Source organism: Haliotis rufescens, unplaced genomic scaffold, assembly GCF_023055435.1.
Source record: "Haliotis rufescens isolate VD_foot unplaced genomic scaffold, xgHalRufe1.0.p SCAF_6, whole genome shotgun sequence".
In the NCBI taxonomy this organism is placed as follows: Eukaryota; Metazoa; Mollusca; class Gastropoda; order Lepetellida; family Haliotidae; genus Haliotis; species Haliotis rufescens.
Genome location: NW_025964334.1, coordinates 3,482,711 through 3,508,804, shown reverse-complemented (window position 1 = coordinate 3,508,804; position 26,094 = coordinate 3,482,711). Strand labels below are relative to the sequence as shown.

Here is a 26,094-nt window from a genome sequence, read left to right as displayed (position 1 = left end):
AGGTGAGGGGGCATGTCATTGTATCCCAGTTGCGTAGATTGATGCTCATGATATCAATCACTGGTACAGACTGCCGTCATATAGCAAGTTAAACAAAATCTTTTGAGGCAAGGCCAGGGGATCCCAACCCCGAGCTAGCTCTCTCTACAGGATGACGCTGTATCCACTATGCCACGGACGTGGGTCGGGCAGTGATAGTTGTTTCACTGCTCCCTGACAGCCACACCCAATCATCACACAACAAACAACAAGAAAAGAAGAAGCCATGTGCAGAAAACTACATTTTATATTTAATATATTTAGTCTATGTACATGATAAGAAACATATCTCCCTAAAATAACCACAACAAAGTAATTACAAAGACAGTTTTCACAATGAAATGTAAATACACTGACACTAAAATCCACAGATAAATGGTTTCATATGACAGGTCTATAACCCATTCATGCACTTTGTGCCACACTGACATGATGACTGTATTATACTTCAGTAAAACTCCCCCCCCATGCTGGTACCTAGATTCCGGAAATGGAAATGTAGTTAACAAACAAAAAATGCTCACTAACACATCACTAGTAAATGTGCTTGTTCTGCGGGGATATTTCTGCACTAGTACAGCAACCCAATGTATTCTGGTGGAGGAACATAGCACTGTCAGCGTCAACGTTAATTGGTTCCATGGGCAACATCCACTGTTGAATCCTTGTATGGTCAGAAGTAGAAGATCTTATGACATTAATCTACATTTCCTAGTAAAACAACATTTCCCATGAACACGTTCTGTGCACAAACAAAATCATATCATGTTCACAATGAAAACTTCAGCTATATGACATGAAGAATTTCATTCCATTAATACCTACTCATTATACAAGGGTTATGCTCATCAATGACATTCTACCGACATTAACATTAACTTGGTAATGAACCAAGAGCCAAGTTAACACATATACTGTTATACTTCTAGGAATGGCTAAATGACCAGCTTTCATAACGTCAGCACCAAGACCTTACAAACTAAAGTTATCTCACAATTGCACCCAATTTTATTGATATGTACAAGACCAATTAGTATGATTATCCTAAAAAGGGGGTTTCACCTTGTTTCAAGTTGGCAGGAGTGTTACTAGATGTGATAATGCTGACAGTTTTCAGGCTGTAAGCTCACATTCATGTAGAGTTCCGGTAAGCTAGTTGTACACAAGAAAGTACATAGTGAGCAAGGAGAGACAGGAAGGAGATCGAGAGACAAGATGTGGAGGACAAGATGAAGGACAGACAAAGACAACATTGAATATATTTACAGCTAAAACCAAACTGGGTTAAAACATGACATGGGGTATTCTTGTGAAGGGATGTTTCTGATGACTGATGGGGAATAACTTACTTAGTGGTGATGATACTTTGAGCTCTATCGTGAGTATGTTGGAATGGAAAGAGATTGAGAGAGTAGTCATTGCATTTGAACATATGTCTTAACAAGTTACAGGCCAAATTTGAGAAAAGAGGACATATGGACCACAAAATTCTTTGACCTTGAAGATGGTTGGGTGGACACCCAAGAATAGGAATATCATGAGCTATCCTGATTCCCTGACACTCGTCAACACAACAGGGTGGAGGTGCAGAAACTCCCCCCGAAAGTAACTACTTGTTTCCTCCCAGTTCAGGGACAGAGTTCCAAGACAGCAGTATAAATAGCTTGTTATAAACAGAAGCAGTAGTCCCTCAACACTGCAGGCTATATCCAGTAGAGGTAGTGATCCTCGACACCTGGTGTCACACTACTATTGCCTTCTGTCTGTAGGACACCATGGGCTCGGTACTGTCAACGTTACACAGGGACAGGTGTTCACTTGGCCTTCTTCTGGGCGGTGCCGATGTTGCACTGATTCACCTGCAGACAGACAGAGGTTACAAGGTTACAACACAAACAAAAAACTACATAGAGTTTGTATGCAATATTCCAGCTATATGACGGAGGTCTGTAAATAATCGAGTCTGGACCAGACAATCCAGTGACTGACATCATGAGTATTGATCTACGCAATTGGGATGCGATGACATGCATCAACCATTAGTCGCCTCTTACGACAGAAAGAGACATGGCCACTAGTATGTTAGTCCATGTCAAGAGACAATCAAGTGAGACTAGTTGTTTTCTCAAAAAATCTGGTTACTTCAGACAATCAACTAGTCTGAAACAAGCTGGGACTAGTTGGATATGACCAGTGGTCTCCTCCCATGCTATTACATCCTAGTGAGCACAATCTGAGCATCCCATTATATAACATAGTTGATTCCATTGTAACTGCAGTAAAATTTAAGGATCAATCTAGTACTGTGATTCAATATTAGGTCTTGGTCAGGATCTGACACGCCGTGCTACAACTGGAAGGATGTTCAAAGAGACGTTAAACCCACTTACTCAGGATTTGACAAATCCCCAAGGTCATGTTCGGTGAACTTTCTAACCAGTCTTCTAAATTCCCAATACTATAAGGGTAACGCTATTTTTCAGGGCATTATCATTTGCAGAAGCCCGAGGTCTTCCATTAACAGTGTTGAAAAGACCGAGGGCTTCTGCAAATGATAATGCCCTGAAAAATAGCGTTGCCGTTATTATAGCTAAAATGGATGGAATTTGTTATCAAATAAAAAGAAACAACAATGTCGATTTTGAAACATTTACTGCAATCAACACGAATGTCACTGACCCATTTTTACAAATATGGAAACATCATAGAACAAACCAGATGACGTCACTATTGAACGTTACGTCACCTATCCCTATCCTATGACGTCACCTAACAACGGGCGTGATTATGGCCCGTCGTCAAGTAATATGAGGGCATTATCAAGTTACAGTGGCCCGCTCATTTCTGATAACATGCGGGCGTTTTTATGATAATTCTATCCATTTTAGCTATAAAAGCAAGCAAATGCACAATAATAGCTGTGCTGTACAGTGTGGATGTTACATCCTTTACGCTGTGGTTCACCTCTCCTACACTAAATATCATGAAAATGTAATGCAGTGTCCAAGACTCACAGCGAAGCCAATTATGATAAATGATAAATAGCTGACATCTGATCTGCACAAGCCGTCTCACCTTGGTGGCAAACCGGAGAGAGTTTAGCGTCTCCTGGAAACATTCCTCCTTTGGCGAGACGTTGACGAACATGAGTGTTTTGCTGTTGCCACCCAGTGAGTTCTGCAGAAGGTACGTCAGCTTGCTGTTCCGGTACGGAACATGGTTATCCTGCAAACATCACACATGGCAATCAGTTCAACAAAATACATCCCATTGCTCACATCCCAGCTGTGATGTTCCCAATCTTCGGACAGCATATGTATAATTATGTACTCTCCTTCCTACACTTATGTCGGGAATTCTAGCTGAAGACATGGCAGAGTGAGCATCACATTCCATTCTCTTTCAAATGATTTTCACTGCCTCCAATGCCTTATGATGCTAAAATCTGGTGTCTTTTTGATGATGAGGTGAGGTGAGGTGAAATTGGGTTAAACGTCGCGTCCAAGATTATTGCACTTATAAAGCGACGTGCATGCATGTGTGTGTGTGTGTGTGTGTGGCTGCTTGTACTAGACCGCACTGATGCCGATTTATAGTGCTAGCACACTGAGATACCATGCTGCAGTTTAACATGAATACCCCACTCAGACACAGTATACTGACTCCGAGCCGACCAGTCCTTGTTTTAGCCCTTGATGCCGAGCGCCAGACAGGGTAACAACAAGTACCATCTTTTAACGTCTTTTGGTATGACGCGGCCGGGGATCGAACCCTGGACCTTCCGTTCTCCAGGCGGACCCTCTACCACTTGACCACTGAGGCGGTCTCTTTTTGATCATGACACTTTCACTGAAGCCCATATATATTTCATTTGTATTGAGTGTTGCTGTTCACATAACAGGTGCCACGGTGACCTTAGGGAGTTTTGTTGAAAGGGAGCACCTACCTTGTTGCCTAGCGCCATGATGACGTTGCCCAGGTTACTGAGACTCTTGTTGATGGCAAGTGCCTCCTTCAGTCTCTGACCTTCTGACCCGGAGTCCTTGACCCTCTCACTGCCGGCCAGGTCCACCAGACTCAGGATGCCTGGTGGGAGAAGGAAGCAGATCTCTGGTCAACATTCCCAGGACAAACATTGTGCCAGCAAATTGTAGGCAAGATTAGAAAAAAAGGGAGCTGAGGAAAGCCTGAAGTCAGCATTAGTAATTGGCACATGTCCTGTAGTCCTTGCCAAACTGCCCAATAGTTAAGGTGTCATAAGTAGAAATTTGCCATTTTTAAAGGTTTTGCTATATGTTATCATTATAAGGACAAGTGGACTAAAAGTGTTAGTCTCTACCACTTGAAGTGATGCATGTCCCAGACATTTACCACTTTTGTGAAACTTACGAGCATGGGTACGGTGCTGACATAGTGAAAAAAGAAGAATCTTAGACATTGTTGTTAGGACACTTGTCTGCATACACGACAACCAGAGAGCAATGCTACAAGATCAGCAGCAGTGTCCCAGTGGGTCCTGGTCCTGGGTTGTCTGTTACAAGCAAGACCATTTTCAAGACATAGTCTGTCCTAAACATTGTAGTATAAACACAGTAAGACAATGTTGCCCCTCACCTAAACGGTTCTCACCTGTCAACCTATTGCTGCCCTCACCTGAACAGTTCTCCCCTGTCAACTCATTGCTACCCTCACCTGAACAGTTCTCCCCTCACCTGAACAGTTCTCCCCTCACCTGAACAGTTCTCCCCTGTCAACTCATTGCTGCCCTCACCTGAACAGCTCTCCCCTGTTAACTCATTGCTACCCTCACCTGAACAGTTCTCCCCTCACCTGAACAGTTCTCCCCTGTCAACTCATTGCTACCCTCACCTGAACAGTTCTCCCCTCACCTGAACAGTTCTCCCCTCACCTGAACAGTTCTCCCCTGTCAACTCATTGCTGCCCTCACCTGAACAGTTCTCCCCTGTCAACTCATTGCTACCCTCACCTGAACAGTTCTCCCCTCACCTGAACAGTTCTCCCCTCACCTGAACAGTTCTCCCCTGTCAACTCATTGCTGCCCTCACCTGAACAGTTCTCCCCTGTCAACTCATTGCTGCCCTCACCTGAACAGTTCTCCCCTGTCAACTCATTGCTGCCCTCACCTAAACAGTTCTCCCCTCACCTGAACAGTTCTCGCCTGCCAACCTATTGCTGCCCTCACCTGAACAGTTCTCCCGTCAACTCATTGCTGCCCTCACCTGAACAGTTCTCCCCTGTCAACTCATTGCTGCCCTCACCTGAACAGTTCTCCCCTGCCAACCTATTGCTGCCCTCACCTGAACAGTTCTCCCCTGTCAACTCATTGCTACCCTCACCTGAACAGTTCTCCCCTCACCTGAACAGTTCTCCCCTGCCAACCTATTGCTGCCCTCACCTGAACAGTTCTCCCCTGTCAACTCATTGCTACCCTCACCTGAACAGTTCTCCCCTGTCAACTCATTGCTACCCTCACCTGAACAGTTCTCCCCTCACCTGAACAGTTCTCCCCTGTCAACTCATTGCTGCCCCTCAACTTGAGCTGGAACACGGAGTGACTCCGAGATGATCGTTCATTGCACCTGGTCTCTGCCACGGCACGGTTGTGTGTCGCCTTCTTCAACAACTTGTGGATCTGGAAATATTCACTGAGTGAGTGAGTTCAGTTTAATTTAAGCTCTGTCAGGGTATGACACTTTGGTGGGGGACAAAAAACCCACGGGCATAGGTATGGTGCTGACAAACCTACAAACCTCAGCAGGTTTTTGAACCCACACTGATAGGTTTCTGGTAGGCCAGTGTTTGTTGTTTAACACCGCACTCAGCAATATTCCAGCTATATGATGGGGGCCTGTAAATAATCGAGTCTGGAGCAGGCAGACTACCAGGATCGGATGGTCAGGTTCGTTGGCTTGGTTGTTGTATGTCATCGTATCCCAATTGCATGGATCAATGCTCATGATGTCAATCACTGGATTGTCTGGTCCAGACTTGATTATTTACATACAAACATAACATGAACAAGACTTTGCCCTAAGCATTTTCATTCTATTGAGATGAACATATTGATGATGTAAAAATCCAAACTATGCAGTGATATGACTTGAGTTTGTTGTGTGTTGTCAAACACAGCAATATTGCAGCCATTTGACATCAACCGGTTAAAAAAAAAAAAAAAAAAAAAAAAAAAAAATCGAATCTGGGCCAGACAATCCAGTGACCAGTATTGTGTTGCCTCTTATGACCAGCACAGGTTGCTGGGGATATATTCTAAGATGGAATCCCCACAGGGAAAATAAACATGCATGGACATGTTTGTAAACATTTTATTTCCATAATTTTACCCCAACACTTGAATGACACCGCATGTTTAGAAGGTGAACAAGGAGCTATTGGACTGACAGATACAGTGTTATACTCACACCCAGTGATTGAAATAACTTTAAAACCCAACAAGACAGTCGTGCAGGTGACCCCTAAATGTTGCCTGCCCATCTTCAAAGTTACCTGCCCGCATTCATGCAGTATGAATATTGAAATATCGCAAAAATATGAGACAAATGGTGACTTGATCCAGTTGAAATAATGCAAACAATTACTTGAGAATCTGCAAGGAGTTATGATAAACCTGAATACTGTTTATGCAAGTAGTCTTCAAATTATCTGCCAGACTGTCAGGCAGGTAGAGGAAGATTTCATGCAGCCCGACAAAAGTTTCCAGCCATGGGCAGGCGGTCAGGCAGTTATTTCGGACACTGATTTCACCATGTGGTGTGACTGTAGGCTGTCCCAGACATACAGACAGCGATGACAAACAGAGTCAGACTTCTAACAAAACGTTCATGAGGTCTACCTGAGATTCTGTTTGGACGGAGATGACTGTGAGGTTGCTGACGATGGTCTCGGTGCTGCCATTCCCCGTCATCTTGATCTCGTGTTTCATATCTTCCTCACTAAGGAGATCCCGGATTGTCTCATTGTAGATCTCCAACATGGAGGCATCCAGCTGGTACTGGAACACACACAGCTGATTAGACACACCAGTACTGGAACACACACAGCTGACTACACACACCATCGACACATGCACTGGAACACACACAGCTGACTACAACCATCGACACATACACTGGAACACACACAGCTGACTACACACACCATTGACACATGCACTGGTACTCTAGGCCTGACTCGTGTGTGGTTATAGTGAGTTTTGTTTCACACCATTTTTAGCAATGTCCCAGTAATATCACGGCAGGTAGACACCAGAAATGGGCTTCACACAATGTACCCATGTGGGGAATCAAACCCGGGTCTTCAGCGTGACGAGCAAATGCTTTAACAACAAGGCTACCCCACCGTCCCCGTGTGGTTATAGGGCTACTGCTGTCACAATATAGTTTCATGAATAAATCTCTTGAATTAAACAATAAAACACTACTTCTTACAAATACAGGTGAGCATACGTTTTGTTGCATCTGTAAACATGGTCAAACATTTAGTCGGAAGCTTTTTCTTAAGCACTCAGCAATATTTCAGCTCTATGACAGTGGTCTGTAAATATTCGATTCTGGACCAGACAATCCAGTGATTGACATGAGCATCGATCCACACATTTGGGATACGATGACATGCATCAACCAAGTCAGAGAGCCTGACCACTCAACACTGTCTCCTCTTACGAGCATTGGGTGCTGAAGACCTTTTCTAACCCAGACTAACTCCAAGGCTTGCCGAGGAGTTTTTCCACTTTTATCAACGAGTGTTGATATATTTGATATCAAAAGACACGAGGGTGAGATTTTATTTATCATCCAACATCACTTTGCCAACCTTTTCAGTTTGTAGACAGTAATAAGCAGTGCCTGATGTGTAAAAGATACTGCTAACAGCTTCAGTAGCAGAGCCATTAGTGATGTCAAAAATGCAGTGTGCATTTTGAGGCAATTTCATTGCAGCAATATCTACAATGTAGATATTGCTTGATTTCACCCAAGCAATATCTCCTGTGGGAGCCAGTTTTGGATGATAAGCAAGACACTAGTCTAGCTGTCTGCAGTACAAGTCTGTTCATAGTACAACAACTGTACGTACCTGCCAGCCTTTCTCCTCCAGGTCCCGGGCCGTGCTGAAGACTTGCTGCACCGCCCGGGGAATCATGCCCATCGTCAGGTCATCATCTACACTGCCTCCCTCCATCGTGTAGGTCTTCCCTGACCCTGTCTGGCCGTACGCGAAGATGCACACATTGTAGCCATCCAGTGCACTCTGAAACAAACAAAACGTTTGTGTGCATGAACTGTATTTGTGCTGTCATAAATCCCTGGTATCTCAGGGATTAACCCATTCCCAAATATGTCGGTTGACTTGTACTTCACTGATACCAGGACACATGAAGAGGAAGAGGCTTAATGCTTAGTTTGAATGTAATAATAATATACAATGTAAAAAGAAATCTGAATGGTTATAATGGCCAGCGTTGTGTTGTAACAAACACCGGAGAGGCTGCTGCCATGTGACATCATTACCTGTACCAACTGTGCTATTTCCTCAAACACCTGTGACTGTGTGGTTTCCGGCTGGAACACTTTGTCAAACGTAAAGTCGTACTTATTCTGACCCCGGCGAGATGCTGCTAGTGAACTCTGAAACACATCATCAATCTCAAAAATAAACGCCCGTCTGCATGCTCCGATCAAATCTACATGAACTCGTTCACAGGAGTATTTTCTTAACAAACCTTGCAATGATTAAGGAGGTCATCTGACTTTGTTATTAGGGGTGACTATTGGTCTGGAAATCACTATTGCAATAACTATTGATATTGCAAGCAACTATTGCGATAAATATCGATAGTTTTCAGTGTATCATTTTAGATGGATTTTAGAGTTGAATTGAACCTTGGAATTGATGCTTCCTTTGAATTTGATTACCATAACAACAAATAAAAAGTAAAGTTTGAGATATGACTGATTTGTTTTTTCTTTACGGTAATAATTTAAGAAAAAGAAACTTCCACATTACTATGTTTTAATTACTACCACTCATGATCAAAAGAAAAACAAATTTGAACAGCATTTGACTCAATCGCATATGGTAAATACAATCAAAACTATCTATATTCCTAACTTAAATCGATACTATTGATCCGAAAATGATTTAACAATCGATTTATTGACTTTAAGTGCTTACCAATAGCAATATATCCATATTTCGATCTATCGTGACACACCTATTTGCTATCACTGCGCAACTTGAACTAACCCCCCTGTTATGTTTCATTTGGACAGATTAACTCAAATACTTAAGCATGAGTTTGGCTTTAATACTGCTTCAAACATATTTCAGTTATATCACAGCGCACCAGAGCACAGCACAGGTAGGGAGCCAACAAACCAAGAAACATAATCAGGTCGATCTGGGACTTGAACCTATGATCATAGGTTTCAGACACCTAAGGGACACAACTCTGCATAGTTCAATGCCCTACATGACTTGGAAAATACTTGCCCTTAAAGGTTTTGGAATGTGAATCTTAGTCAGTTAACAGGTTAATACATCTAACCTCATCTCCAAAAATAAACACTAGAGATTGACTCACACATACTGAATGATGACCATTTACTGACCTCATTGAGGGAGGCGTCGCCTAGTTTCTCCAGCTCCATGACCCTCCCATCGAGGTCGGGGAAGTTCATATGGTGGATGACTCCGTCGCTGGCAATAGTTTCATCTCCTAGTAACGGCCGGACTCGGCAGAACACGCGGATGTTGCCCTGCAGGGATAGGAAGAAGTGAGTGAGTGAGGTGAGTGAGGTGAGTGAGGTGAGGTGAAATTGGGTTTAACGTCGCGTCCAAGATTATTGCACTTATATAGCGATGTGCATGCACGTGTATGTGTGTGTGTGGCTGCTTGTACTAGTCCGGACTGATGCCGATTTATAGTGCTAGCTCACTGAGATACCATGCCGCAGTTTAACATGAATACCCCACTCAGACACAGTATACTGACTCCGAGCCGACCAGTCCTTGTTTTAGCCCCTTAATGCCGAGCGCCAGACAGGGTAACAACAAGTACAATCTTTTAACGTCTTTTTGTATGACGCGGCCCGGGATCGAACCCTGGACCTTCCGCTCTCCGGGCGGACGCTCTACCACAAGACCACGGAGGCGGTCGAGTGAGTGAGTGAGTGAGTGAGTGAGTGAGTGAGTGAGTGAGTGAGTGAGTGAGTGAGTGAGTGAGTGAGTGAGTGAGTGAGTGAGTGAGTGAGTGAGATCCATAGCCACTACAGGAAGTGATTGAGATAAAGCACATTGATTCACTTCATCTCTGAAATGATGACGGCTATATCCATGCATACAAATGACTGCTGCATCTTCATCTACCCTTATCACTAAGTTATAAACAATGAACAAGCCATATAACAAGACCTTCAGCTCTTGCACCAGGTTGTGGAGTTTCCGCCGTTCTGTCTCGTGTTCTCTCTTCTGTCGGTTCTGTTCCTCGATGACCCGCTCCAGTTCTGCTACCACACTGTTTAATCGACTTATTTCTGTGTCTTTGCCTCGACCACGAGCCTCACTCTGACTTAAACCCAGCTGAAAAACACCATTGAGGAATCTAGTGACCCCAAAAACCTCACATGCAGCTCAAGCCATTGAAAACATTAAACAAGATTCAATAGTTTGACAATATAAATTATATTTTGTATGTGGGTATTACATAGAGAATCTCACTCGTGTGTCTTTTGATATCAAATATATCAACGCAAGTTGATAAAAGAGGAAAAAATTCCGAGGCTTGAATTATATATTTGATATCATAAGACACGAGGGTGAGATTTTATTTATCATCCAACTTTTTCAGTTTGTAGACAGTAATTAGCAGTATCTTAAGTGCCAAAACTACTGCTAACAGCTTCAGTAGCAGAGCCATTAGTAATGTCATTTGATGGTAAACAATGACGTCACAATGGTCTGCAAAGCATCGTGACGCAATTTCATTGCAATGATATCTACAATGTTGATATCGCTTGATATCACCCAAGCAATATCTCATATGTGAGCCAGTTTGGGATGATAAATATATTTTAAAAATCAGCAATTTCTTCCAAATACTTAAACATCTTCAAAGATCCCAAGTCAGACTTATCTCTGACTGAAAGAGAGAATGAAATTGGATTACCTTGGTGGCTTCAAGTTCTGCCCCAATCTTGGCCTGTGCGGAAGAAACCTCGGCAATGGAAGACTTGAGCCCTGAGACTTCCTTCTGGTAAGCGGAGACCTCACCCTCAAGGTTCTCCTTCTGTCTCTGCAGAGATGACTTGCTGAAGTTAAGGTCCTCGATCTCACGCTGAAACTTGCGTTTCATGTCATCCAATTCATCCTGAGTGGCTCTGCAACATGCAACACAACAGTAGTGTCGTATTACCACTCACGTTAATGTCGGTTTTTGTAAAACATGCAGTTTATCTTACGCCACAATCAACATTATTCCACCTTTCAGGCGGCTGCCTGCAAACGTGTGGTTGACAGAATATTCAGTTGTTTATTTTATCAAAATGTACTTTTTAGAGTAAAACTATCATTTCTACTTATCCATACTAATTGGCTATCTCTCTCTATTTCCGAAAGGTAGTGGAAACTTCCTGAACTGTTTCTGGAGAACAGAAAAACAGCTCTCCCGAAAGCATCCTGGCCTTCACATGCTCACTGGGAACATGTGACCAAGCCGGTATGTGCGTCACTCTCTCATGACCTTTACCGTATGACCAAACACAGGGGAAGAAGTCAAATAAGTATAAATGTATTTTACTCTAAAAAATACATATCTTATCTGTTCAAATATACCCTTGGGAAAGTGATAATCTTTTATTTATATCCACCTCCTTGCGAAATAGAGGAATAAATCCTATAGCTTTGGTGAATTTAGTAAGTTCAGTAAGGAAAATAATTTTTCCTGCCTACTTTAAATGATTATAGTGTTAAGAGAAGGTCATAAACTTAAATAAATCATTTTCACTCATGGTCTGAATTACATAGCAAACCAGGAGACATGGACTCTCGGTCCTTGGTTATGGGGCAGTGACCTGACGTCAGCAAGTCTGTGTGATAGTGGGTGAGTACTTGTAGGAAGATCTATCTTCTAGTAGGCTCTGTCAGTTGTTGTGCAACTACTAATGGTCCAAACTGATGAATTCAAGCAACATCTTGTGTGGAGAAGTCTCTGAGGTAATGTTTAGCAAAGACAGAGTCTGGTCTGCAGAAACAATCTTCCACAATCGCTGTGATGGAGCAGTTGCCCTGAAGCGCTAGAGTAGATGCTAAGGTCTCACTTCTTGCGGATGGGATGCTGATGGTGGATTCAGTCCCGCTGCCTTGCAGGCTCTAAGGATAACTGCTCTCATCCAGAAGAAGATGGGTGTTCTGCAGACTTCTGCTGAACTATTCCTATATCTTCTCAACATTGTCTTCTGCAGATAGATATGTAATGTTTGAACTGGGCATAGTGGCAAGTCCTCTAATCCAAGGATGGATGTGAGTGGAGGGACGTGAAACTGTCAGTCTGGCTGACCTGGTAGCTGATTCTTGGCGAACAAAACCCATCTCAGACTGAGATGAGGCGATGCATGTTCGCTGCTGTTGAATCTTGATAAAACTTGATAAGCCTGAGAGTTTTCCACTTTTAACAACTTGTGTTGATATATTTGATATCAAAAGACACTCGGGTGAGATTCTCAGTATGAGCTATGACTCAAATTCTAGATGAACAATATAGCTATTGACATGTGCCACGCATTTTCACTGTACCTGAGTTTGCGGATGACCTCCTGATTCTCCTTGTAGACCTCGGTAGACAGCTGCTCCTTCTCTGCCACAGTGCCACTCAGCTGGGTGTTCTGGGACTCCAGCGTGTTGATTCTGTTGTTGTAGCTCTCCAGTTGGACCTGGAGCGTGGAGCTCACCTGGTCGCGGTGCTGCAGCACTTGCTCCATGTCCTGGAGCCGCCCCTTTAGATCCCATGCTGCTCGCTTCTTACCGCCTACAACACACACACACACACACTCCTTAAGTCACACAGCTCGGGACCAGGTTCTATATCTTTGCAGCGATTTTGATATAGAACCAACATGACCAAATGCCTTGGTGCATTTTCAAAAAATTCAAATTTTGTTGAGACAAATTTGTACATGTTTACCAAATTTGAAAAATACTTTGAACGGCAACCAATCCATGTCCTACAAAATGGACCGATCTGAAACCCAGTGAAGTCTTCTATATACAAGTATTATAAGAAGACAGATTTCTGTCAAGAGATCTTGGTTATCAAAGTTAACAAACGATTCCTACGTTACAACACAAATGTACAGTAAAGTACGGTTATAACGAACTCAAAGGGACTACTAATTTTAGTTCGTTATAACCGTAGTTCGTTATAAGTATATATACAGTATACATGGTATAACAACAGCAAATAGCCGGGACCAAAAAGTAAGTTCGTTATATCCGTCAGTTCGTTATAAGCGTGTTCGTTATAACTGTAGTTTACTGTAATTAAAATGATGCATTAGGACAAAATTTGGGCAATGATACCCTGTCCGAAATTAAGCATGAAAGTCAGAGGGTTCTTGTCATTCCCCTTATGCTAAAAGTTCAAGATTTAGGGGGCCAAGGATTGAATAATGTGAGTAGACCTCAAGAGGTGAGGTGAAAAGGGGTTTAACGTCACGAACAAATTGTTGCACATACATAGCAACATGCATGCATATGTGTGTGTGTGGCTGCTCCTACTCGTCAGACTAATGCTTATTTTAAAGTGCTAGCCCACTGAGATACCATGCCACAGTTTCACATGAATACCCCACTCAGAGACAGTATACTGACTCCGAGCCGACCATGCTCATTTTAGCCACTTAATGCCAAGTGCCGAGTAAAAACAGATACCATCCTTTAACGTCATTTGGTATGACTTGGCCGGAAATCAAAACCCCAACCTTCCCCTCTCTGTGAGGATGCTCTACCACTAGCACTGTCACTGAACACTTCTCAAAGGCAGACTGCCATCTTCAGTGCAGTCTTGTTTTTTTGTTGTTCACTGATTGATATCATGAACATTGATCTTCGTAATTGGGATATGATGACATGCATCAACCAAGTCAGCGAGACTGACCACCCGATCCTGTTAGTCGCCTCTCACAACAAGCATAGCCGCCTTTTACGACAAGAATGGGTTGCTGAAGACATATTCTACCCTGGATCTTCCAGTGTAGTCTATTGGATGGACAGTCAGTCTACTGACCTGCAGCAGCTGCCTTGGGCACGGTGGGTCCTGGGGGAGGCTTCTTGGGCGGGGCACTCTTGCTGGGCATGCCTGATATCGTGACAGACAAGTTTGCACCTGACAATACAAACAACAGAATCAGTAATCAGAGCTACAGATAAGCTGCGCATTTGCGTAACATACCCCTCCAAAATATCCAAAACCCAATTACTTTCAATTAACTTGCATACAGAAACGCATGCATTAAACATGTTAAATGAAAAACTCGAATGTATAAAAACAACATGCGTAAACACCCAATGAAGCTTTTTCAGCATGCATACAACGGAGCTAATTTCCGAAACACAATTACGAGCTAAGTTCCTTTCCGAGTTAAGCCTATGTTTAGAACCGTTTTATACATCTAAAACATTTTTTAGTAATGCGATAAATAGCAGATGTTATTGAGTATCTAGTATCCACGAACTTGTTTCAAATCATTCAACATGGGGTTGGCTTTAACGCTGCATATACAGCATTTCAGTTACACTACAGTGTCTTCTCAATGTGGGAGGAATTACCAAAGTAAAATATATTGCCAGGATGCCATCAGGACCCACAGACTTGAGAAGCTGCAGGCCCTGACTAAACTCTACAGGCCCTCATATAAAAAAACTGCACTTTATTGTGACAAATAAATCGTCAAGTAAATTTACTGCAGACCATAAGGACCCATACAAGGAAACTACGGACCCGACACAAGATCTACCTGCCATAGGCCTACAGACAGGCATTCAGAGCTCCAGATGAGCTGCGTATCTGCGTAAAATACGCATCAGAAATATGCAGTAAAATAAAATCAAAGTGTATCAAATACGCAACAAACATTACAAATACGCTACAAAAATAGAACTTGTGCGTATCATCAAAATATTGTGAAGTAACCCTGCGTATTTGATTAGTAATTCAGTAACTTATTTTGAAATTATAAACGGGCATTCCGTCAACCTTGCCAAACTCCACGATGACAGTTACATCGTGATCATTTGACATCACACTTTCTTGTGGAAGTATCGTGGTATTTTTGAGTCCTATAAAGCTCTCAAACCCACACGACACCAGTTTGCAGGGACTAGATGAATAGTGTTTTTAAATATTTAACTTAAATACCCACATGTGTAAAAACTAGTGGGTAACAGAAATTTGAATCCCCAGATAGAATTACTGATACCCAATGATTTTAAAATGCATGGGTAAAATACCCACAAAACCAAAAGCTTATCTGGAGCTCTGGGCATTTATTTTGAACACTGGTTGTAGGTCTACTTTGCCAATGTGTGAATCACTGTCTTGAAATACATGAGCTTGGGTATGGCGTTGACATTCCAGTGATCATAATCATGGCAAAGCTGGGATTCAAATCTGGCATGGCTCAGGGACACAACTCTGAAGAGCGAAGCACAACCCATTACTCTAATGGGCCACCTTTGCCAACAGGCATGAAAGTGAAAGTAGTGTTATAGATTATTATACTAACTTAATACGGAATACAACTTTCATGTTAACTTGCCTATGTTGCCATGAAGTATATATTTGGTTATTATTTCAACATAGATGATAAAAAGGCTTACACGCTTAGTTTTACATTTTTGTACTGAATGACTGGTAAAATATTTGTGTTTGGTTGTTTGTTGTTTAATGCCTGACTCAGCAATATTCCAGCTATATGACAGTGGTCTGTAAACAATCGAATCTTGACCAGACAATACAGTGATTGACAACATGAGCATCGATCCACGCAATTGGGATCAATGACATGCATCAACCAAGTCAGCGAGTCTGACCACCCGATCCTGTTAGTTGCCTCTTACAACAAGCATAGTCACCTTTTACGGCAAGCATGGGTTGCTGTAGACCTTTTCTACCCCGGTTCTTCAAAATATTTGTAAATTTTAGAAACTGGACTGTATGAATGACACCGACATACCAGCTGGCCGTTGGGGGGGACGTCTCTGTGTCTTCACCATTGCGTTGTTAGCAGGCCGCGTTGGCCGGGTGGAGTTGAGGGAGGACACCGACACGCTACGACTCATCTTCGCAGGAGGGGCCTCGGAACGGAACTTTTTCCCTGGGTTTGGATTGGAAACCTATAAAAACATTAGATGTGAATGGGATTCAGAGTTGGAACTGGCGATAGAAGCAGCCAGGTGACTTTGATAACTTAGCTGAATGACGTCGCACCTAACCTGATTACCTTTGCAAATACATTTACAACTGACCAAACTTATCGTTTAACATGTTTAATGCATAGCTGCCTCTCTTAGACTATAGATAAGTATTGTCAGCATTAGAAATTGGCAGTCCTTGCCAAACTGCCCAATAGTTTAGGTATCTTAACATGCTTAAGGACTAGTAGATATTTGCCATTTTCAAGGTTGATGCTTTGTTATCATTGTAAGGACTATTGGACTAAAAATGTTACTTTCTACCGCCGATTGTTACATGGCAGAGTATTTTAGCGTTGAACAACGATTGTAACTGTTTTATATTGTTTCTGTTGAGATTTGGTTGACTCTCACTGCATTGTATTTTGGCAGTGTATAGCGTCAGGAATGTAGTACTATTAATGCGATCAGTCGTCAGGGAGTAACGATATTTAGATCTAGATCGGTGTGTAAACTTCCAGTCTTCTTTACTACGGATGGGGGGGCACGGGTGGCCCAGTCGCCTAAGGCGCCGCGATTCGCTGTGCAGAGTTGCGTCCCTTAGGCACGCCAGAAACCTATGATTGTGGGTTCGAATCCCGGTTCGCCCCAATTATGTTTCTAGGTTTGTCAGCGCCATACCCGTGCTCGTGGGTTTCACCGAAGTGGTAAACGTCTGAAACCTGCATCACTTCGGGCTTTCCTCCCACATTAAGCTGACACGCCGCGATATGACTGTAATACTGTTAAAAGCGGCGTTAAACCCAACTCACTCACTACTACGGATGGTGATAGTCTGTTATAGAAACAGGTAGAATATTCTGTGTCTAGAGGGCACTGTGTAGGTAGTATATAAGGAGACAAGAGCCTTTTTACGCAGATCTCACACATTTCAGCACATTAAGACCAGCTTGTGTGTGTATCACAGTGTATTTGTGTATTTGATACTGATCACTGCCATCATGTTACATTATGTCATTGAATATTGTACCACCACTCTATTGTGTGCTGCCATTGAATATTGTACCACCACTCTTTTGTGTGCTGTCATTGAATATTGTACCACCACTCTTTTGTGTGCTGTCATTGAATATTGTACTTCCGCTCTTTTGTGTGCTGCCATTGTAATTGCTGGGCAGTTATTTCTGTTGATATGTAAACCTAGTTAATTTTGTAGTACAATTGTTAATTGTATACCAATTGATGGTTGTTTTTTGGTTTCACACAAATTTCTTTTACGTACAGATTTCTGGGTTAACAATAACATCTTGTTCAATTTGGGAATCAACACGTAACAATATTGAAAGGTCCACTATATTTTTGTTACATGAACTTGCCTTTGCAACTTTCAATGCATCGAGGAAGTGCTAACTCATTGACCATGTAATCCTCATTTTGCAAGTATTGTCAAATAAACATGGTAAAGCGAAAAACAAAATCCTTACAACAGCACTGTCCTCTTCTGAGCTGCGAGATCGCTTCACACTCACAGACTGCGGGGGTTTGAGGCGGCTCCCTGGCATTGGCAACTTGCTGCCGCCAATGTTTTTTGTCGATAATGGTTTCCGCTGAAAAATAAATCTGTAACTTTAGCAGTGTTTCTGGCAAGATCGGCATGTTGGATTTAAACATTTTGAACTTTGACCAAGCTGAAACAGCAAATATCCCACCAAAATCAGAGTGCAAAATTAATGTTAGACTGATGGACTAGGCTATTAAAATTCCAATCAGTCTACGATGTGAAAAACTAAGCTACACCGATTGTCTATGATAATTCAGTTGAAGGATCAAGAACTAAGAAGATAATCCATGGTAGGGGCAATAAGTTTTCCTACACATCCCCTTCATCAATCATATTAAAATCAGATCTTAGTTCCACAAATCAAACAGTGCAGCCTTGTCTACGAGTTGTTTTGCAAATTTGTTTATAATTATTAGGCCTATTAGTTAAATGGTCCTGTGGTTCGAGCCTCAAAGCTGCGCTAATTGAAATCCGAAAAAAGTGTGCCCAATAAAATTATGCACAAGGCCTACTACCCAATGGGCTGTAAGTAATCTTTCTTGGTGTCACTGCAAAATCCTGTTTCCAATTACAAGTTAGTTGTTATGCTTTCATTTTATTGAATAAAACTAAAACGAAAGCATTTCACCATTGAACATTGTGTCATTTGTTGAAAATATATTTGAAACTTATAGAAAAGATTTCACAACACGTCAACAGGTTGACAAGTCATCAGCTGGTCATATTAGTCTTAGTATTGTCGTATATGGTCTTCCGTGAATCTATCATTAGGTTCCAGACACTGTCAGCAATCATGTGTAAGTTATCTATACACAAGTGGCACTGACAAAGTTAAATAAACGACTAAATTCAACACAAAACATCGGCGCCTAATGTGCATCAGTCAGACTTCAGCACACTGTACAGCTGTCGACGAGACAATCGCAATGGCCCCAAGATCCTGAGTAACATGTACGACTGCCGATGCTCATCCTCGTAATGACTGTTAGCAAAGAACAACATAGTACCTGTGTTTCCATGTTTGTTGTTTTCTTTCACGACTGACGGCTCATCAGAGGTAAGCCTTCCTTGATTTTGAATTTCCTTCCACAAGCGGTGATGTGAATGAAAGAAGCACTATGATTGGCTTGTTTGACCAGAAAGCCGACCGCTGATTGGCGGTTGTTACTTTCACGGTAAGACATGATTACCTCCCCTTTCACGACACACGCGTTAGGCCGGTCCCTCTACTCTCTTAGCACTGAAAAATGAAAATACAGTTTATCTCACACATTAAAACACGTCTGTTCCGTTACTCTGATCCAAATGATTCAATATAATTTACGTATGGACAATTCGGTTGTCAGATATTCATGCCTACGTACATTATCGTGACCCCACCTTTGAATTCACACTTGGAATTTACGGAACTCGATCTTTGGACAATTTAAAAGTGAATATTTCAAATTTTGTCGGAAAACACGTGTCGTCAGCGAGGCTCGAACCCGCACCGTATGATTTGTGTTCATGTAAATCGACCTCGGCTACAGCAGCACATGACAAGTGGTGTGAAATTAACAATTAGATCTAGATATTTTTAATATTTGTATAATCCTGAAACGTTTAGTAAATATTTTGTGTAATGTGTTCCATGGTGTTACCTGAAAACGATGTCCGTGTTCAAGTAAATAAATACACCTTCCATGGGAAAACATATAAACATATATATGCTTGTTCAGTGCTCGAGATTCCCATTAATCCACGTGAGCATGTTTTGAAAACATGCAAGCGATACAAAATACCCATTCAGGGCCGCACAAAACAGAAGGCAGCCCTGTACCATGTATTGTAAAGATCAGCTAGGGCCCGAGCTTGACGCACGTGCATCTACATAGAACATATTTCATAACAAAATCTGATTTTTGTGAGATTGTTTTTGAAGTATTTTCACAGACGAATGTTTTGTCAAAGTCTCAAAGTAGGGATGTATATTAAGTTTGATAAACCAGGGATGTTCTCCACATAACAGAATGGGGACTTGAAATTAACATGTCTAAAACCAAAATTTTGGTTTTCAGAAGAGGTGGTACTTTAAGGTATGATGAACGATGGTTTTTTAATGATAAACGTATAAATGTAAGTACTTACTATAGTTATCTGGGTGTTCTGTTTTCAAATAGATTGTCTTGGACTAAATGCATTGATACTCTCAAGATAAAAGCCAATAAGGCTTTGTTTGCCATTAAACAATTGCAATTTCACTTTGTAAATATGCCAGTTAACATTTTATTTAAATTGTTTGATATTAAGATAAAGCCCATTCTTCTTTATGGTGCTGAGATCTGGGGCTGCAAAGGTAGTCAAATTGTCGAAACTTTTCATACTAAGTTTTGTAAATTTGTTTTAGGAGTTGGTAAATATGTATCAAGTACGGCAATATTAGCTGAATGTGGAAGAAATGGTTTGCATGTGGATTATCATATGAAGTGTGTTAAATACTGGTGTAAACTGATTAGAATGAATGATGAAAGATATCCCCGACAGTGTTATTTGTTAATGAAGAAGCTGGATGAATGTGGTAGAATTACTTGGGCAACTCATGTTAAATATTTACTCGACATATATGGATTTGGTAATGTGTGGTACGAACAGAATATTGGTGATGTTAAGTGTTTCTTGCAGCTATTTAGACAACGTTTGTTGGATTGCAACAAACAGAGTATACAGATGAAAATTTATGAGTCTCGTAAATTAAGGTATTATTCACACGTCAAGATATTATTGGATATGGAATATTATGTTACAGCTTTCAGAAATAGAGACCATAGACGTATGATGCGCCTGTTGCGATTAAGTGAATTGCCTATACGGAGTAATCTGGGCAGAAGAGAGCATATTGATTCTTCACAACGCTTTTGTCGGCTATGTAACAATGGTTGTATTGAGGACGAAGTCCATTTTGTGTTTGTCTGCCCGTTTTACGCAACAATAAGACAAAAGTATATTCCTGTAAGATTCTATAACAATCCATGTATTAAGACTTTTAGTAATCTCTTAAATAGCAAAAATGACTGTATACTCAGAAATGTAGCTAAGTATGTGAAGGAAGCCCTATTATTACGTACCAAGTCCTAATATTATACCCTTAAGATTGTTTGCAATGTAAATTGTCTCAATTGTATATTACTATATATAACTGAAATGTACATGGGCCTATGGCCTCCCATACATGAATAAACACACTTACTCTAACAGAATGTGTCTTTTTTCTTTCATCTTTTATTAATAGAATTTAATGGTTGGGTTAACTAAATTCATCTTTTCCTTCTTGACAAATGGGCACCAGATATGACAGATGTTCTCTAAAACCTTTTTGACCCGTGAAGATCCGGGGTAGAATATAGGTCTTGCCGTAAAAAGCGACTACGCTTGTTGTAAGAGGACACTAACGGGGTCGGATGGTCAGGCTCGCTGACTTGGTTGATGCATGTCATCGATCCTAATTGCATGGATCGATGCTAATATAATTTCAATCAATGGATAGTCTGGTCCAGACTTGATTATTTACAGACCGCCGTCATATAGCTGTAATATTGCTGAATGGGGCGTTAAACAACAAACAAACAAAAATAAAATCAAATCTGATACATTTGTTCAGTTAAATACTCCAGAATCTTGCTCTTTAATACTTCGGGTTGTTGTCAGTTAACCATGTTAGAGAATGTTTAACGAAATAGGAGTCCTGGAGATATAGAGGACGGGCGGTTAACCTGTTAACCACTAAGAAATGATAAGATATATCTCTAAATAAAGAAAACAATACAGGTTAGGTGAGGTGAAATTGGGTTTAACGTCGCGTCCAAGATTATTGCACTTATATAGCGACGTGCATGTACGTGTGTGTGTTTGTGTGGCTGCTTGTACTAGTCCGGACTGATGCCGATTTATAGTGCTAGCTCACTGAGATACCATGCCGCAGTTTAACATGAATACCCCACTCAGACACAGTATACTGACTCCGAGCCGACCAGTCCTTGTTTTAGCCCCTTAATGCCGAGCGCCAGACAGGGTAACAACAAGTACCAAGAAAACAATACAGTTACCTCATACGCGGGAAATACTAAATTTAATTACCCACCTGTTAAATGGACCTGCCAGTCGGATTCTATTCAGAGAGTCATCATTATTTAATACGGGTTTATATGTTTAAAGCGTTTAGTTTTTACTAACATCCTAAAAGAGTAATATTGATATCTCATATAAAAAATAAAAGGCTCGTGATCGTTGTTTATCTTAAAATAAAACAATGTAGGCAGGGTTTTATTGTACGATAAACAACTCCCACTCGTCGTTTATTTCTTGAATATCCATTTGTATGTAAATGATACGACTAAATTTTGAAATAAACATGCACTAAATCCAGTTCAGACAGAAAGGGCAAAACTCCCATTTATGTTATCTGAAATATTATATTTGATACAACAACTGACAGTACACATGATTAGGAACAAGGGTATATGGAACATTACTGCACTGATTACATACTCTGTTTAGCAGTTCATGACCATAAATATACGCAAAACAACACACACTCATCAGACTCACTCCTGCAACACTCAGTGATCCACTTGGTAAAACCAGGGAGGACCCGTGAAGATCCGGGGTAGAATAAGTCTTCAGCAACCCATGCTTGTCTCCCCGTGAAGATCCGGGGTAGAATAAGTCTTCAGCAACCCATGCTTGTCTCCCCGTGAAGATCCGGGGTAGAATAAGTCTTCAGCAACCCATGCTTGTCTCCCCGTGAAGATCCGGGGTAGAATAAGTCTTCAGCAACCCATGCTTGTCTCCCCGTGAAGATCCGGGGTAGATTAAGTCTTCAGCAACCCATGCTTGTCTCCCCGTGAAGATCCGGGGTAGAATAAGTCTTCAGCAACCCATGCTTGTCTCCCCGTGAAGATCCGGGATAGAATAAGTCTTCAGCAACCCATGCTTGTCTCCCCGTGAAGATCCGGGGTAGAATAAGTCTTCAGCAACCCATGCTTGTCTCCCCGTGAAGATCCGGGGTAGAATAAGTCTTCAGCAACCCATGCTTGCCGTAAAAGGCGACTATGCTTGTCGTATAAGAGGCGCCTAACTGGATCGGGTGGTCAGGCTTACTGACTTGGTTGATGCACGTCATTGTATCCCAATTGCTTGGATCGATGTTCATGATATCAATCACTGGATTGTCTGGTCCAGACTCGATTATATACAGACCGCAATCATATAGCTGAAATAATGCTGAGTGCGGCGTTTAACATCAAACAAACAAACAAACAAACAAACAAACAAAAATGCGATGCAGAGACTGCCAATAAACCAGTGTATGCAAAGTTGTACGTTTTTCTTACTTATCTTGCCTACTTCTAGAATGCCAATCAAACAGTTACACATATTCCACAGTCTATGTTGTACTAACTTACTATGAATTTTACTAAATCTGTTTAATTCAGGTGATCTCGCAGACATGTGTGCCGATGAGCAGTTTCATGTTCTGTTATTTTAGTCTGTGCGGCTTTGTTCCACACAACCACATACTATATATACATGCATGCACACACGCACGCACGCACGCGCGCGCACACACACATACACACACACGAACCATATATACTTTAAGCATCAATACATGCATTCACACGGGCCACACACCAATACATGCACACACATGAACCACACATCAAACATACATCCACACGGACCATATACTATATACATGCACACGCACGGACCACACACCAATACATTCACACGCACGAGTGAGTGAGTGAGTATTGTTTTACGCCGCTTTTAGCAATATTCCAGCAATATCACGGCGGGGGACACCAGAAATGGGCTTCACACATTGTACCCATGTCGGGAATCGAACCCGGGTCTTCGGCGTGACGAGCGAACGCTTTAACCACTAGGCTACCCGACCGCCCCCTTCACACGCACGAAGCACACACTAATACATCCACACACACGGACCACACATCAATACATGCACACGCACGGACCACACACTAATACATGCACACGCACGGACCACACACCAATACATGCACACGCACGGACCACACACTAGTACATGCACACACACGGACCACACACTAATACATGCACACGCACGGACCACATACCAATACATGCACACGCACGGACCACACACCAATACATGCACACGCACGGACCACACACTAATACATGCACACGCACGGACCACACACCAATACATGCACACGCACGGACCACACACCAATACATGCACACACACGGACCACACACTAATACATCCACACGCACGGACCACACACCAATACATGCACACAAACGGACCACACACCAATACATGCACACACACGAACCACACACTAATACATGCACACGCACGGACCACACACCAATACATGCACACACACGGGCCACACACCAATACATGCACACGCACGGACCACACACCACTACATGCACACACACGGACCACACACCAATACATGCACACGCACGGACCACACACCACTACATGCACACACACGGACCACACACCAATACATGCACACGCACGGACCAAACACTAATACATGCACACGCACGGACCACACACCAATACATGCACACGCACGGACCACACACCAATACATGCACACGCACGGACCACACACCACTACATGCACACACACGGACCACACACCAATACATGCACACACACATTCATATATGTGGTGCCTCACTTTTCACACCCCTTACTGCCACGAGACCATATTTGGTCCCATGAAAATGTCCCTTTTCAACTGTGAATACGCATGTCAAACACTGAGTGTGCAAAATCAAACTTAAAACCATCATCACCCTAATCATCTCAGCTTTATAATTGTGTAACTCATATTTTATACAGTGCTACGAATTGTGAACTATGGTGAGATAAGTAAAATGGTCACCGCGCTTCTCGACCCTTTTCTGCCATGTTGAACTTCAAGCGAATGACGGCGATTTTTTCCTTATGAACCCACATGTCACATACAGGTAACTATTACGCTCTGAACTAAAGTGTTCTACTTCTGAAAACTAGACAGAACACATGGATGTAACACTTTTAGAAAGCGTCCATGTGTTCTGAAAATATTCTGAAAGTTGATGTTCTCGACCCAGAACAGGAGTGTTCTACAAACATAGATAGAACGTTTCAACGTGTTCTGACGATGTAAAACTTTTAGAACGCCTGTAAAGTGTTCTAGACCGAGATTCAGAACACTACATGTTCTCAGACACGTGCTTCCACAGTACTGAAATGACAAATCATCGTGCGTGTAGAATACAATATACCCGATGGTTTTCAAAGCGTAAGAATTCAAACCACAGCACACATGCACGCAAGCATATTCTCTGGAATAAAATCACACGGACGAAATTCTGAACTGTAGACATGAATTCTGTATTATCTCTATGTGTTATGATCATGCGGATAGTCAAGTCACTTAAATATGGAAGTACAGTAAACTACGGTTATAACGAACTCGAGGGGACCACTTATTTTAGTTCATTATAACCGTAGTTCGGTATAAGCATTTATACAGCATGTATACAACAAATGGCCGGGACTAAAAAATAAGACGTTATATCAGTCAGTTCGTTATAAGCGTGTTCGTTATAACCGTAGTTAACCGTGCATATTTTTATCGGCTGTGTGTCATAGCGATTTAGCACGGCACAAGAGACGAAACGAAAGTGCAGATTGTCTTTCTGTTTATGCTGCTGATTTACAGAAAATATTGAATTCTAAGATATGGAAAGATAGCTATGATAGTTAATATTAAGGTGGTATAGTGTATATTTGTAGGCAGGGAGATCATGATCAAAACGTAAACATTGAATGGGCAAGCCCGAAGTGATCGACAGGGCACGTTCGGATCATATACTCAACATTAAAAGTTCCTGTGACACCAATATTTTAGTGTATTTTTCAAACAAGTTAAGTTTGGTTTTCAATATTGTAGTACATGTATGGAATCAAGTCACAAAAACGCAACTGCTACAGAAAAGCTTGCATTCCA

At 41.8% G+C, this 26,094-nt stretch overlaps 1 protein-coding gene across 4 annotated transcripts; it reads right to left on the bottom strand.

The window, feature by feature from the left end:
* Window positions 1-263: 263 nt before the first annotated feature.
* On the bottom strand, window positions 264-19,148 carry LOC124113512 (carboxy-terminal kinesin 2-like). 4 transcript variants are annotated; one of them, XM_048386014.1, is made up of 15 exons: window positions 19,051-19,148; window positions 17,967-18,089; window positions 16,305-16,464; window positions 14,357-14,455; window positions 12,868-13,099; window positions 11,243-11,453; window positions 10,489-10,656; window positions 9,687-9,833; window positions 8,586-8,702; window positions 8,152-8,325; window positions 6,911-7,069; window positions 5,554-5,692; window positions 3,986-4,125; window positions 3,115-3,264; window positions 264-1,898 (listed from the first exon to the last, which is right to left on the bottom strand). In XM_048386014.1, the coding sequence occupies exons 1-15, from the start codon at window positions 19,060-19,062 to the stop codon at window positions 1,854-1,856; spliced, it is 2,076 nt and encodes a 691-aa protein (XP_048241971.1). In that variant the 5' UTR covers window positions 19,063-19,148; the 3' UTR covers window positions 264-1,853. The 4 variants fall into 4 exon arrangements, 3 of the variants coding, with proteins under 3 accessions (XP_048241971.1, XP_048241974.1, XP_048241973.1); XR_007218732.1 differs by lacking the exons at window positions 264-1,898; window positions 3,115-3,264; window positions 3,986-4,125 and adding exons at window positions 4,811-5,183; window positions 5,280-5,416 and having other exon boundaries at window positions 5,534-5,692; XM_048386017.1 differs by lacking the exons at window positions 264-1,898; window positions 3,115-3,264; window positions 3,986-4,125 and adding an exon at window positions 4,807-5,494 and having other exon boundaries at window positions 5,534-5,692.
* Between the last annotated feature and the right edge of the window lie 6,946 nt (window positions 19,149-26,094).